Here is a 15,948-nt window from a genome sequence, read left to right as displayed (position 1 = left end):
CAGTATAAAAAATTTCTGACATTTCTGAACACAGAGGAAGTCACATGTTTAGGAACATTTAGTAATTTATTCAAGTCTCTTTTCTGGTTTTTATTTTACTCTGCCATTATATTAGATTTGGCAAGCAGGTTCCATTAGCCTCATGCCCTCTTTCCTAGCAACAAGAATGATTAGTTGAGAATGAAGTAATAGAACATAGAGTTCAGAACCAAAAAGATCTGGAGTTGAGTCTCATATCTGCCACTTACTATTACTCAACTAAACCTCAGTTTACTTACCTGTAACTTGGGTATATGAATAAGATGATATTCTGTTGGTTAAATGATTTATATGTGTGTATATGTAATTACATTCCCTAGCATACAGTAAGCTAGCCATAATGATGAAAAAGAGGAACTAAAATCCATTTTACAAAGGTAAAAAATACATACAAACTCATCTTCATTCCAAAGTATCTGCATACACCATGAAATCACACTTTTAAAAATGAATGAAAATACATTTTCAATAAAGTTTCCCCATTCTTTTTGGGAGCTGTATCTGTTAATTATAGTTCATATAGAGATTTTGATGTAGATATGTCTTTAACAAAAAGAAGTGAGTAAAAAGGCTGGAAACTGACCTTTAACCTATTTTTTTCTTTTTCAGGTAGAATGACTTCTTGTGCTTTTATTGTTTTATTTTCTTCTTTTATCTGTCTTCCATTTTTTCTCTGTGCATAATACCATTGAGGGCCACTCCTTTCTGTTACTTGTTCTGAGACTGTACTCTTGGCAGCACTGAAAAATGTACTGCTAATTACACAATTATTTTATTATGTAGCACTGGTTGAAATATCCACTAAAGAATTAATTTAGTTAAAATAATTTGAACTGAGCAATTATTTTCATAACCATGGAATTAGCGTAAAGCGCTTAAAGTCCTTTATTCCCTGCTCTTCATACAGCAGTTGTATAATTAGCAGTAAATTTTTTTGGTCTTTGCTTTCCTCCCAAAGGAATAAATGTCTTTGCTCTGATCATATATACAGAGTATATAACCATACACATTCCACTTAGTATAGGGAGTATTTTGGGGGGCAACATGGAATTTCTGCAGTCTTCACAGACCTGCCAGGTTGGGGCAGTGGAATATGTGCCTCGCAGTGAACTATGGTCACTGATGGTTTGTATATTGAGCCATTTTTACTTTGGAGAAGGTGGCAGCTTAATTTGCCAGTAACTACAATGAAAGCAATTTCTATTTGGTTTGCTTTTAACTTCCTGAAAAATGCTTCTTTGCCTTGAATTCCCAGAATTGATTTATTCCAAATTGAGATCTTCTTTTTGATAAGAAAGTTTGAACTCAGTTAAACCTGTTATTTGGTGTTTAGAAAGGATCCATTGTGGCTCCACTGAAATACTCATTAAACATCTGGACTCATAAACCTGAAATTTTAGCAATGTTTAGACTTCAGTGAGCTGGGAAATGGGAAGAAGTCCATAAAAACTTGGGGATTAAATAACTGATCCAACTTTCCGAAAACTAGCTTTACTTACGCATCAGGATCCTTTTCTTCAGGTGTTCTTGGTCTTGGGGGGATTACAGAGTCTACTCTTTAGCAGAATGATGAGGAGGCTTTGCTCTTTTTGTGATATTTTCTATACATTTTTTAAAAGTTTTTTCTGACTGATAACCTATAAAAATGCAACTGTTAAAGAATTTGTTTTTTAGGCAACCCTCTTGGGTCTCCTCTCACTCGGGGAGCTTTTCTGTCCTCTCAATAAATCTTGCTTTCTCAACAACACCAACAAAAAAAAAGAATTTGTTTTTCTTTTGCATTGCATTCTTTCCAAAGGGTGTTTGTACTCATTCATTTATTCAGCATACATTTATTGAGTACTAACTATGTTCAGGCGCTGGGCAGGACAATGGACATACAAATATGAAAAAATAGTTTTTGAAGATAAAATTTTTGAAGGATCCATTTTCGTTAGTTGCACACTTTAAGAGCTTATCCTATGCTAAGTAGCATAAGAGGAATTGAAAAGACCTAGACTAGTTCCTTCCATTAAAAAACTTAACGTAGGTGGTTTCTCTCGCCCATGCCACCAGCTCTGGCATGTCACCCTTTCTTTTCCCCCTTTTTTCTCTAATAAACTTTGTTTGAAAACTTAAAAAAAAAAAAAAAACTTAATGTAGGGGGAGCGATTACATATTGACATGAAAAATAGTCAACGTTTGTAGAGCAAGTATGAATTAATGTGGTGACCTGAGTACAGAAATTCAGGGAGAATATAAAATGGAAATGTAGTCTGGAAGGTTTGCATACTGTCTTGTGAAAGATGATGCATTTCTCTGTTGCTGTCTTATGATTTTGAAGATCGTCTGGAATCTTGAGAAGGATACAGGTAGAGATACCAATTTCTTTAGTCTTTAGGGTAGCCAAACAGGACCTCTGGCCATTAACAGCCTCCTCATGGAGGCATCATGTGCCATACAAATAGTTTTTACGCTGTGTGTGATAGTGTGAACAACAGTGTTCGGAAGCACTGCTTTGAGAAGGATAAATGACCTGATTTCTCATTTGTCCATTCTCTACAGATATGTACGATCAAGTGCTGAAGTTTGGTGCTTACATCGTGGACAGCTTAAGGGAGTGCTCCCAGCCTGTGATGGTTTACATTCCTCCCCAGGCAGAGCTGCGAGGTGGCTCCTGGGTTGTGATTGACCCCACTATCAACCCCCGGCACATGGAGATGTATGCTGACCGAGAAAGCAGGTAGCGTGCCTTCTATATTTCCATTCACTGTCTTTAGAGACCCTCTAGCTGCTGGTTTCCTCCTGAAGAACTTTATAACCAAGAGACCTTTATTTGAATCTGCCCATTCCCGAAGGACTCTAAGCTCTCTAGTGTCTGCTGGCATGTGAAGGAAACTAAGACTCGGGTCAGGCTTTCTCCGTGTAACACCCCTCCATCCCAGATTCTTTTGCCATGGAGTCCTCTCTTACAGGCACCACCAAACTCAGATTCTCTTCTCCTATTTGTTGTTCAGATATGCATGTTCACTATTTGTTTCCTAGGTGTGGCAGAGGGAGCTTAAAGTGAGTTGCAGGGAAGGTCTGAGTTGTTAGTCTGGAGTTCCAGAGTTTTAACCCAGCTCTGCCACTGATCAGTGAGAAACTTGGAACAGTCCCTACTCTCCTTGGGCTGCTTTTCCTTGTCTGTAGAATGAACTGGATGGTCATTAAAGTGTACCACAGTACCCACATTCTGTGATTCCAAATCAAAGCTTCTTCCTTCATTAGTCCAGAGTCTCACTCTGGCATTTTAGGAATCTGGAGGCCACAGTGTTTGTTCTAAAAAAACTGCAAGAGAGAACCTCAGGCTTGTTGGGGAGCAGAACCTGAAACTACTTAAGTAAACAAATCATACCCAGCATCCATTCATATCTGTTCTCCATCCTTTCCTAAGTATATAAACTTCAGGGCATAGTTTCTTGACAGTTTCCGTGCATATTTCTATATCCAATTATTTATTGGAGCACCAGCTTCTCTCTTTTCCCAAAATATTCAGTCTTCTACTTCAAAAACTGCTTAGGGGAATCCAGTAGTTTTACTGTCAAAGCATGGCTAACAGTCTATACTATACTAAGGGGTTTACTATTTTTAAGTCCTAAGCTAGCCTCTGGTTTGGATAATTCCTCTGCATACTTTGCAATCAGACTGTCTGGTTTCAAATCCAGTTCTGCCGCTTGCTAGATTTAGACAAGTCTTAACTTCTGTACCTTAGTTTCCTCATCTGTAAAATGGGGATGATAACTGTACCTTACCTCATAGTACTAATAGATGTAGACAGGGCATAGTAGGATTATTGTGAAGATTTATGTTAGCACTTAGAACAGTACCATGTACATAGTAAACATTAGCGGTAATACTGTAATTTTTAAAAAATTTTTTTAGAGACAGGGTCTCACTCTGTCCCCAGGCTGGAATATAGTGGTATAATTATAGCTCACTGCAGCCCCTCCTGCTGGGACTATAGGCATGCACCACCATGCCCAGTTCAGTTCAGTTTGTTTGTTTGTTTGTTTGTTGAGACGAGTTCTCACTATTTTGCCCAGGCTGGTTTCTAACTCCTAGGCTCAAATGATCCTCCAGCCTTGACTTCCCAAAGTTCTGAGATTATAGGCAAGAGCCACCATTCCCTAGCCATTAACTGTAATATTTTAAGAATAGAAAAGTGTTTTTTTTAAGGTATTTAAGATAAAGTTTCTGATGAGAGAACATCATTGGAATGCACTAGAAGTAACCCTGAGACCTTTCACTTTGCTCATTTCTATAGCAGTGAGCAGAATGTTTTACCTCTTGCTTAGCCTGGCCTAGTATATCTGATCAGAGTCCTACCAGTAAACTGACGGCTGTGGTGTAGGTGATCAGCATCGACCTCTTGTTGTGTAGTTTGAATACTGGAGATGGTTCTCCTGCCACTGTTCCCACAGTATCTTTTTTTTTCCCCTAGAAAATAATGTGATTCCTGTTATCAGCTGTGGGTGGTGGAATCTGTATTCTTTTCCCTTTGAGATGGAAGTCAACTGGTGTGATAATGAGAATTATTTTAATTGCTTTTTACTAGGCCTTTCTCATACCTCACTTAGATACTTCTTTTGTGCCTGCTTTTCTCTCTGGGGTGACTTCTGTGAACCATGGGTGGGCAAAATCATAATGAAGCTATTTCCTGGTCCACAAATTGTAACTGGCCTCATTCTGTTATCTTCTTCCTTTAAAGTGCCTCTATTTCTGTTTTGTTTTGTTTTCTTTCTCTCTGATCCAGGGGATCCGTTTTGGAGCCAGAAGGGACAGTAGAAATCAAATTCCGCAGAAAGGATCTGGTGAAAACCATGCGTAGGGTGGACCCAGTCTACATCCGCTTGGCTGAGCGATTGGGTATGTCTGCAAGTCCTCCTGGCAAATCAATGAGCCATTCAGCTGATTTGTAATGAGTGCATTCATAGGCCAGGGGAGGAGGCACTGAAGCATTTGATCAAATTCATGATAATCTTTATTTACTGTCCTCTATATGGTAAGACCCTGGTAGAATGAGATAGTGGATGTAATAGGAGGGAAAGTGGGCCCTAAAAAAGCAAAAGTCACGCAATTTTTTTTTCTGTTATTTCCTTATAGTACAAACAGCACTTCGTTCTAGGATGTCCTTGTAGAGAATTATTAGCTAGAGTTGCTGTTGGGGGCAGGGTCGCCGGGCAAAGAATCTGCTGGTCTTAAACATGTCCTGTTTCTGCTTGATTCTTTGGACAGCCTGCCTCGTTTCTGAGGAGTGAGCATTGGTGTTCTGGAATAGAAAAGCAGGAGTCCCTACCCAGGCAGTGTCCTGGGGTCATTCTGAGCTAGAGAAATAGAAGTAAAGCTTGTACACTGTGTGCTTCCAAACAGTGCCTGTGGCAGCAATAGCCCTGGGAGCATTCGCGCTTGATGCTCTCAGCTATTACTCTCCTGCTCATTTGTTTTCTGAGTTTTTGGAAGACACTTGCAATTTGAACAGAGGACTAAGCCATGGGAGCCCTGTGTTGCATCCAGAGTCTGAATGAGTTTGAGATTCTTTTAAAAACAATGGTTTTCTGCCCAGGTCTCCCATTGAGCCCCTTACTGTGTTAGTAAAGATAGATAATTACTTGAAGTTCTTTTGTCATGTGTTTTGTTTTGTTTTGTTTTGTTTTTTGAAGGAACAGAGAGATGGTCTTTTAAAGGTAGTGAAACTCACTGAATGGAAGGAGTAAAAAAGAGATATGCCAGCTCATTTATGTTCCAAATGGTAATTTAATTAATGAAGTAATGAGGTATCATTTTTGAACTCCATACCCTCACTATTTAAAAAGAGAAGGAACATGTGAGTGTTTGCCTACACTGTGGAGACTGTACATCCAGGCATCTGGAGCCCTGAGCCCGGTGGTTTGCCAAACATGATGACTTGAGTTACAATAAACCCTGTTTGTGTTCCCATTGTTTGCCATTGGGTAACAGCCACCAAATAACTCTGACCCACTACAAGCTGATCCTGTTATGGGGAATGCACCCATACAACAAGAAATTGGCAAAGTTGTTTCTAACATCTGTTGTCACCTAGAATTGTCAAGGCGGTTTTTTTCTTTCTTTTCCAAACAGGATAATTACTTCTGACCAACCCCATACACTTTAATTAAAGTAACTGCAGCTCAAGAGCAAGTTACTTACAACTGTACATAGAGCTCTAAAAGCTTCAGCCACTGATAAGCATCTCACTTTAGATAGCTCATAATTGCTCCCAGCATCCAGCGATCGTTGCCGCTGTTTTTACCACTAATTCCATACAGAGGCAGAACACCACAATTGCAGGACACAGAGAGTTGCATAATTTTCTTTTTTCTTTTTTTCCTTTTATTTTCTTTTTTCTTTTTGCCGGTTTTCTTTCTGGCCAATTTAAAATTTGTCAAAGTCGGTCTTCTTCTGGATCACTGCCCTTTGATATTTCGCGCACTCCATTTGCCACAAACAAGCCGCAGGGCCGCAGTTCATGCTGACTCTAGCAGAAGCAGAGAGAGCTCCATTTATCTTACACTGCCTGCTGAATTCCTACTCATTAACTGGGGGTTCACTGCCTCTTTTTAACCCCCCAATGGCTGTTATCATCCCTTCAGAATAACTGGGTGGTAGGAAGAGGGATCCTCTCTACATCTGTTTGCAGAATGACTGGACGGTGAGGGGTGTGGAGCTGAAGCCTCTTTCTCTTCAAGGAAAGTGATAGTGCTCCCACCTTCACCCAGCACCTTTTAACTTTTGAAGCACATGGAGGAGAAAGGGAGGAGATTCCCAAGTGATAGCCGTTTAATCATTTGTTACAAATCATCTCATTATCAATTTCCTATCTGTATTGAAGAAAACTGTATTTATTTAACCTTGATCAAAATGGCACTTGAGAAAGAACCCTTAGTCTGCAGAAACAGGCTCTGGCCCAGGGCAGCCTGGGAACATGAGCAGTGTATTTGGAATAAAAATAACTATGTATAAGTCTTGGATATGTTGCTTGCAGGTAAACTGTTTAACTTTTCTAGGTATCAGTTCCTTCATCTATAAAGTGGAGATAACACCTCCCTTAGCTAATATGAGGACCAGATGAATGTATATTTACTTTGAGTCTGCAAAGCATTTTTTAGAATAGGAGTTTCCTTCATTATCTTTCAGTCTTAGTCATTGGAAAAAAGCAGATGACCATGTTTGGTATCTAACATTCTCTATGGCTCAGGCCTACATTTAGAAATATGAGAGAAACAGAAGTAGTAGTCTTCCAGGGAGGGCATAAACACCCCAGATGTATCTGTGACACAACAAATCAGCCTGGATATACTGGGACATATTATGAAGCCAGTTCCTTTGGAGTTCACACTGATTTTGACTCCTTTAGCAATGCCTAGAACCAAAGACTGCCAAAAGCCTTTTTCACAAAGTAGGAGAAAGTGACCTTATTTTCCAGATTGGAAAATTGAGGCTAAAAGGGTTACATGAATCATCCAAGACAGAAAATAAGTAAATGTATATCAGAGCCCAGAATGGAATTCTTGTTCCTTATGTTCTACTTTTCTCAGGATTTCCTCTGATTTACCTCAGCTGAATACTGAGCCTGCTCTAAATTAAACAAGGATTCTTTTCCTTTGTAATCTAAAGCCAATTGCACTGAGAAAATCTGATTTAGGAGAAAGCCCGTAGGAGTGGATGTTATCTTGTGTTCCCGATCTCTTCCCAAATTGGCCTTTACATGAGAGAGTGTACTCACAGATCACTTAGAAAAACCAGTGCACAACTGATTGACTGTATTCAAAAACATAATTACTATTTATTCTCTAAGGATAATGCATAATACCTCGAACTTCATATTTTCCAGAATTTTTATTTTTTTTAAAAAAACCTTTTGTCATTTTATATGTCTAGTTTGGGTAGGAAGGTGGTGAATTACTAGTTTGCAGGTCTATAATTATAACAGAGATATGAAAGTAGTGCACGCATTGATTCCTGAGAGAGGTAAAGGGAAGAATCCACCTCAAAAGAAAAGAGAATGAAGCCAGCTACTCAAGTCTTGCATTGCTGAACCAGTTCTGACCCTAGATTCTCAGAACCAGGACTTGTTAGAGTCACTGTGGGAAAAATTACACCCTATCGTTTTGGATGCCTGAAGGAAATTAAGTTTCTTCTCTAGAAATATAGCTGTAGCCCTCCCAGGCTTTTTTGTGTCTCTCTGGCGTCTTTCTCTGCCTCACAGAGCCAGGAACAGGGAGAATAGCTACGGAATGGGGCAGCCTTGATAGCCTGGCCTCTCGAGTGCTATAACCTGAGGTCCTCTCCTGGGTCCTTACCCTCCTCTTGTGTTCAGAGAGAAATGACAAATCAATTTAGATGGAGAGAGAACTATCCAGCCTAAGTGTGAAGCAATTGCAAATTTCCCTCTGCCCCACTCTCTCAATACAAAGAGCAGAACACCTGGGCAAAGGAGCCACTTAAGGAAACTTGTTCCCAGTCATGGCCCCATTCCCAGACAGCTGGGCAGCCTGCCATGCAGCACCTCGGCCATGCCCACACAGAAAATGTCCTGACAGCATGCCACAGGCAGCAGCAGCACAGGCTGAGCACTGCTGCTGCCCCTCACCTGGTCCTCCTAGGCCTGCCCAGCACCCAACATGCCTCTGGCCCAGGGTGTCCCAGGTGCAGGTGAAGTATTGTGATGGCAGGTAAGGATACACTCATCTGTAGAAATCTTCAGTAATTTCTTTCTCTCAAGCCCTCTCTTTAGCAGTCAGGATGACAGGAAAAGGACTGTTCTTTGGGTTCATGGGACTCAAGGGTTAAACTATTTTTCTGGCAGAGGAGATCAAAGTATCTGAGCTGTGTTTTTCCATCTCTTGTGTCCATCTTCAAGATGCTGTAAGCTGGAAAGAGTCGGGGTAGCTTGTTCAAGGCAGAAGGTATGTCCTTTCCTGTAAAGTTGAGACTAGGAAAGAAGTTTCATTACCCATGCCTAGGAAGTGGCCTCCCATCTCTCACCTGTTGTACATAAAGTGTCCTCACTGGCACTGTAACCGCTCTGTCCTCTGTGGTAAGGTGGCTAATGAGAAACAACACACAAGACTTTCTATCATGAAGGTGGTTGATATGGGATCTTGTCTCCTCTCTTAAGTTAGCAATAGCCTACAACCTGCCTTCTCACATTGATTAGAAGCTATTTGGCTTGTTGCAATTTAGTGCAATAGTGACATTTCTGGGAAGAAGAAGGGGCCATTTTAGCCTGACCCCTTAATCTGATTGTATTTGTATAAGAACATGGACTTGCCTTCTCCAGTGGAGCAGTGATTCACGATTTTGTTAGGCCAGAGGGACCCGGCAGACATTTTGTTGGAGCAAACCCAAGAAAAAGCTGTCATCAGAATATATCTGAGAGACCCTCTTCTCCACTTGGTCCCAACTGACTCAGATCCCCGTATCCTGACCTACCAAACTTAAAGAGAAGAAAATAATAGATAATGCAGAGGCATATCTCTACCAGAATTTAAAGAATTCTATGCTGTTTCCTGACTCTTGAACAGGTAAGTTTGTATGGGAACACAGGGAAAGAGCTGAAGGAGGAATAATTTTAATTCCTATTTGGAAATCTCTGGGTTTACTATATTAGTTTTTAAGAGTATGAACAGCAGAGCACTAACACTATTGCAAGGAACTTCAGGGTTAACATCCCTTGAGAGGATTGCTGTTAAAATCAATATGCAAATGAAGTTGTATTTAGATAGGTATGGCCCCCTTTGAAGAAAAGTAGATATATGAAAATGAGATATTAAAAAAAACTAGATACATTGGGAGAAATTATTCCCATTACAAAAGGATTATTTGCTTTACCAAAGGATTCACTGCAGGGTTCCTCATAAAATAGCTCCCTTAAGGCATTTAAAACAGGATCTGATTTACACAGTTTTTCAAGAATGCTTTTGTGTAAAGAAAGGCACACCTGTTAAGGATATAGACATAGTTTTAAAGGATCTTTTTTTTACGCTATCTCACTATCTTTATAGAAAATTTTCTTTCAACATAGAAAATGTGATTACATAGATCTTTTAAACAGCTGCTTATGTTTGTACTTCTGAATCTTATTAAGACTCCAGTCCTTTTTATGCTGACTTTTCAATCTCAAGGTTGAGGTATGTGTGTATGTTTTAATATCTGAGATATTCAGGAACTTTCTGGGGAGGGCGGTCTACTTCTTATCTCCATCAAAGCAAATTGCTTTCTTAAGGAAGAAGGACCCATTCGAGTTAAAATTGGGTTTAAATTTATATAGGCTTTTTAGTATAACTTTTTTTAAAAGTTAAAAATGTTTTTAAAAGCACTTTAATATCACATTCTTTTATAAAACATTTTCCCTGTTTGTCATTTTAGGATTGTTTTTACATAAATAAGAAACTGAACTCTGAAGAGGAAGGAGATTTCTACAGGGTCACCTAGTACTTTTAGATAAACAGACAATTTTTAGTCTACCAGTCTGATTTTTATTCCAAGCTTTGAAAGTCTCATCTCCCCCAAATCCCTCCTGGGGTGTGGTTTGCTCATACGTAAGCCAGGGCTGGCCTCCTCCTGCCCTAACTTCAGTGTCATGGCTGGGTAATAAACGCTTACTGCTGCAGAAATCAGGTGTTTCCTATGGGATTTGCACTTAGCTTTGACCCCATGGTGGAGAGATGTGACTTCTCATGGTATCCTAACTTCAGCAAACACCTGATAGGCCACTGTGCTGTGGATACTTGTGGGTCAGTTTAAACTGTTTTGTTTAAGGAGCATGGGCTCTTAAACCAGACTACCTAATCCCAAATTCCAACTCCACTATTTGCTAGCTTTGTGTCCTCAGGCAGGTTATTTTTTAGTGCCTCAGTTTCCTCATCTGTAAGATAGTGATCTTTTAGGGTTATTACAAGAATTAAAAGATGAAAAGTGCTTAAACAGTACCAGCACATAGTAACATCCCAGTAATGTTAGCTCTTCTTATTTGAGCAGACTAGTGGTGTCTCTTCTGTATTTAACCCTTTAATAAGAAGTTTGCATTTTTAGGATTTCATGGGAATTGTTTATTGTGGGGGGACAGGAGCAACCCACCATTCTTTTTCCATTCCAACCATTCCTAAAGTAGGATTCTAGAAAAGAATGACTTTCCTCTGTAGCATATTCTTAAACACACACGCCTGCACACCAACTTGCTTTCCTAAAAACCCTGAGGCCCTGCAATCTGGCTAGAAAAGAAAGAAAACCATTTCAAGATATTTAATTGTACAGGGAGCTTACAGGATTGATCGAGAGCTTAGCTTTTTACAATAGTCCAGTGAATAAGAAATGCTCCTGACAAACGATCAATGATAGGATAATCACTCTTTATCCCCCGCCTCATTCTTACCTTCTTTCTTTCAGGAGAACAGGGTTCAGAAGTCAAAAATCTTTATAGACGCTGCTTTTAAATTAAGCAGAAAATAGACATTGACATATTTGTTAATCTCCCCTAAATCATTACCGGGGCTGGCTGCTTTGCTGTACAAGGAGAGAGGGGCCCTTAGTGTGCAACACAAGGATATAACTGGCTTAAGACCAGCCTTTTATTTTTAGAAAATAAAAATTTTCAAACCTTTTTCCCCGTAAAACAAAGCACACAAATCCTTGGCCTTCTCATGTGCATTAAAAAACACATACATTCTCTGTTTCTGTCTTTTCCTTGCTTTGAAGCTTTTCTGAGATGGGTCTTAAACTATGATCAGAGGCATTACTAAAGGAATCAAACAAGGCAGCCTTTGGGGGAATGCCCCATGGTCTTCCTTGTCTCAGAAGGGCCAGAGCATTACAGGTGCTTATTTTGTTATTCTTTCAAAGCTCTAGAATAGCTTGATTGAATAGGCAAGACCTTTGTTAGCCCAGAAGCCAGCCTCCTCTGTCCTTCCAACTTGGTAAAGCCAAAGCCTTGTTTCCAGAACACTCTCCTCCTCAATCTTCTGCAGCCAATGCTGAGTCTTGCTCTTAACTCCTTGCTGACAACATGAGCCAACTCTCCTGCTGGTTTCCCCTGCCATGATATCTGCTTTGCAGCCTCAGTACCATTTAATGTGGAAGATCACTGGCTTTGGAGATAACCAGACACAAGTATAAATCCTGCCTTTACTACTTAAGAGCTGGATGCCATTGAGCAAGTCTCTTTACATTTCAGAGCATCGGTTTTCTTAGTTGTAAAATAGATACCCTGTCTGTCCAGTTGGGTTGTTATTAGGATTAGAGCTAATGTATGTGAAGTAACTTGGAAAGTGCTCAGTTATGCTAAGGTGCTCAGCTTGGCAGCAGCATTAACACATAAGGATTTAGGTCTGAATTGTGCACAGTGACGCATAAACTATGGGATCCTGGAAGATTTGAGTGCAGTGCCTGGCACACAGTAAATGCTCAATAAATGGTGCATTATGTATGGTCCATGTTTATGTATATGTGCATTCAAGTGCAATGTTGGTCATCCACCCAAAGGGAGAATGTTGTAAGGGTTCAGAATTCCCTGTTTAGCCATTGCACTGTCTTGCTATCCCTTTGCCCCCAACAGCGCTGTGGTTTTACATATTGTAACAGGAGACACTACCCTTAAATCTTTAACCTGCCTAGAAAATCACATCTGACCTACAAAATGGAATTATTAAAGACATTGTTTGGTCTTAGTTATAAAATGGGACTAAGATGGAACTTCAGCTTAGCAACCAGGATCTGCCACCATAACTCAGCCTTTTCTGAAATTCAAAGAATACTACTACTGACGCACTTGTCTTATGCTCCAAGTAAGCAAGAAGAGACAGCATAACATAGTATTCAAAAGTTTTAGGATTCACATTGCTGCACTTGAGTCCTATCTCTCACTTTCTAGCTTTGTGACCCTGATAAGTTACATAAATTCTCAGTGCCTCAGTTTCCTTACCTACACTGAGAATAATAAGAATACTAATCCCATAAGGTTGTTGTGATAATCAATTAATAGATTAAAAAACACTTAGGATGGCACCCAGTGCCCTATGAATAGTAGTTTTATTGACTGTGTGTATTAGATAACCAGGAAAAAACTTTTTTCCAGCTTGCCTTTTTTTTTTTTTTTTTTTTTTTTGTGACTTCAAGTCTCACTCTGTCACCCAGGCTGGTGGCACACTCACGGCCACCCCAGCATTGCTGGACTCAGGAGATCCTTTTGCCTCAGCCTGCTAAGTAGCCAGAACTGCAGGTACGCACTACCACACTCGGCTAATTTTTTTTATTTATTGTAGAGATGAGATCTCGCCAAGCTGCCCAGGCTGTTCTTGAACCTGTAGGCTCAGGCAATCTCCTCACCTTGGCCTCCCAAAATGCTGGGATTACAGACTTGAGCCACCATGCCCAGCCTTGCCTAATTTTTAAAATTTTTTCATTGTATATAATTTTACAGAAAAGTTACAAGAATAATACAAAGAATTTAGTATACTTTTTTCTCAAATTGACCTATTTTTTAAAATTTAATTTTATTTATTTTATAGATGTGGGGTACAATTCAGGATTAGGTAGATAAGTGGTCATCATACAGGTAAAGTTTGGTTCTCTCTTTGATCCTCACTTTGTCTGGTTTGAGATCACATACCCTTATTAATGTTATGTGCATCTGCCCCACCCCCACCCCTCTACCCCCGGCAATTTCCTGCTACTGCCAATCCTTTTCTTGTATTATGATAAATGTTCAGGATCCGATATTCATAAGGAGTGAGAACATGTGTTACTCAGTTCTTTGTTTCTGTGATAGGTCACTAAGTATTATAGACTCTAAATCCATCCAGGTTGCTGCGAAGTCCATAATTTTGTCCTTCTTTATGGCTGTTTAATATTCCATCGTGTATATGTACCACATTTTAAAAATCCAGCCCACTTTTGATGGGTAGCACGGTTGCTTCCATGTTTTTGCTATTGTGAATAATGCTGCAATAAATACGCATATGCAGGTATCTTTTTTAGAGAATGTCTTGAGGTCCTCTGGGTATATTCCCAGAATGGGAATCTCTGGGTCATATGGAAGGTCGATTTTTAGATCTTTTAGGCAAATCCACCTATTGTTAATATCTTATTCCATTGCTTTATCATTTCTGCATGCTCATGAGCGTGCAGTGCTCACTCTCACTCCACACACATACACATTTTCCTTGAACTATTTGATAGTATTCTGTTGCCATCTTGCTCCTTTATCCATAAAATATTTAGTGTGTTTTTCGAAGAATACAGACTTTCTCTTATATAACTACGTTTATAAAAATCAGGAACTATAAACATGGATATAATACTCCTGTGTAATCCATGATTCATATTGAAATTTTACCAGTTGTCCCAGTAATGTCCTTTGTATTTTTTCTTTTTGGATTTGAGCTCTAATTCCAGAGCACACATTGCAATTCATTGTCAAGTATTTTTAGTCTCCTTGAATCTGGCATAATTATTTGGCCTTTCTTTGTTTTTCATGATCTTGACATTTTTGACAAGATAGGCCATTTTTGTAACTAGTTTCCTCAGTTTGGGTTTGTCTTATATTTCCCTATGGTTAGATTCAGATTCTGCGATTTTGGCAGGAAAATTGCAGAAGTGATTTTGTCAGGACATCATATCAGGAGTCATATGATGTCAGTCTGTCCATTATTAGTTATGTTAATTTTGATTACTTGTTTAAGGTTTTGTTCACTAGAATAATCCACTATAAAGTTACCATTTTCCCCTTTGTAATGAATAAATGATTTGTAAGGAGATACTTTGAGACTATGTGTATATCCTGTTTCTCATCAAACTTTCACTCACTTGTTTTGACATCCATTTATGATTCTTAGCAGAATCAATTACTATGCTGGTTGTGAAGTGGTGATTTTCTAGTTCCAGCATTCCTTCTACATATATTAATTGTTATTTCGCTGGAAGGGAGAGCATTGCCTTTCCTTCTGCCCCATTTAATTATTCATATCAGGGCTAGACCCACAGATTCTTATTGTAGTCCGTAAATATTCTATATGATAATAAATATCATTATTTATTTTATCGCCCACTGTCCCAATTTGGCCAGAAGCCTTCAGACTGGCTTCTGTATTCTTTGACATGTCCTAGTCCTTTTTTGAGTGCTTCCTTGCTTTTCATTGCCCCGTGTTCATCTTAGATTTTGCCTGCCCCAGCCCTTCTCAGCTATTTCTCCAGGAAGCCATGGCTCCTTTTAGTGGGGAAAGAAAAACATTTGCTTTCCTAGCAAGGGTATTCTGAGAGTCTCATCTCAAGACACCAGCCAGCCCTCTTCCCATCAGCCCTCCAGGCAGATCCACACTAGAATGAACAGCATGGAACCTCGTGCAGTCGTGCTGTTTACCAATTTTGGAAGGAAGACTGCTGGGGTGTCAGGAACCTAAAGAAGCACACCAGTGGCACGCTTCTTCACAGTTTTAAAATGGTGATGAGCTTTAAAAAAAAAAAAAAAAAGAGGTGGAGTTGGGCATCCAAAAAACTCATAAAAATGAAACTAGGTACTATAGTTATGTCCCTATTCTGTTAACATGTGTTTATGTATAATACTTACAGCTCACTCAGCAGCCCAAGGCTGTTTATGGCATATGATTCATAGCAGTATAAAAACAAGGCCTGTTCTCAGACAGGCATGCTTGAACTAGACCTTTCTCTTCTGCATCCTGTCACCTGTGCTCATATATTTATTTGTCAGCTTTGGTGACAAAGCACTTCAGGTTGTCCCCAACACCAGGGGCTGTCACCTATTGCTCCTTCAGCTAAACTTACTCCTCCTTACTAGGCAGGCAGCTAAATTTTCAGTATTGATTGCAGATCCCATCCAATGAGTAATTAGAAAGAAAAGCACAACATAGCAAC

The 15,948-nt window shown here is 39.5% G+C and overlaps 1 protein-coding gene across 1 annotated transcript in view; it reads left to right on the top strand.

The window, feature by feature from the left end:
* ACACA (acetyl-CoA carboxylase alpha) overlaps positions 1-15,948 on the top strand; it is a 266,326-nt gene that overhangs the window by 235,859 nt on the left and 14,519 nt on the right. Inside the window, exons 51-52 of the mRNA XM_021717048.1 lie at positions 2,584-2,761; positions 4,814-4,926. Of these exons, the coding sequence (XP_021572723.1) occupies positions 2,584-2,761; positions 4,814-4,926 (291 nt within the window). The remainder of the gene's footprint in view (positions 1-2,583; positions 2,762-4,813; positions 4,927-15,948) is intronic.

The sequence above is a fragment of the Carlito syrichta genome, unplaced genomic scaffold, assembly GCF_000164805.1.
Source record: "Carlito syrichta isolate Samal-C Ts95f unplaced genomic scaffold, Tarsius_syrichta-2.0.1 Scaffold309200, whole genome shotgun sequence".
Taxonomy (NCBI): domain Eukaryota; kingdom Metazoa; phylum Chordata; class Mammalia; order Primates; family Tarsiidae; genus Carlito; species Carlito syrichta.
The sequence above is the reverse complement of the archived record's forward strand: the minus strand, read 5'-3'. Positions and strand labels throughout refer to the sequence as shown.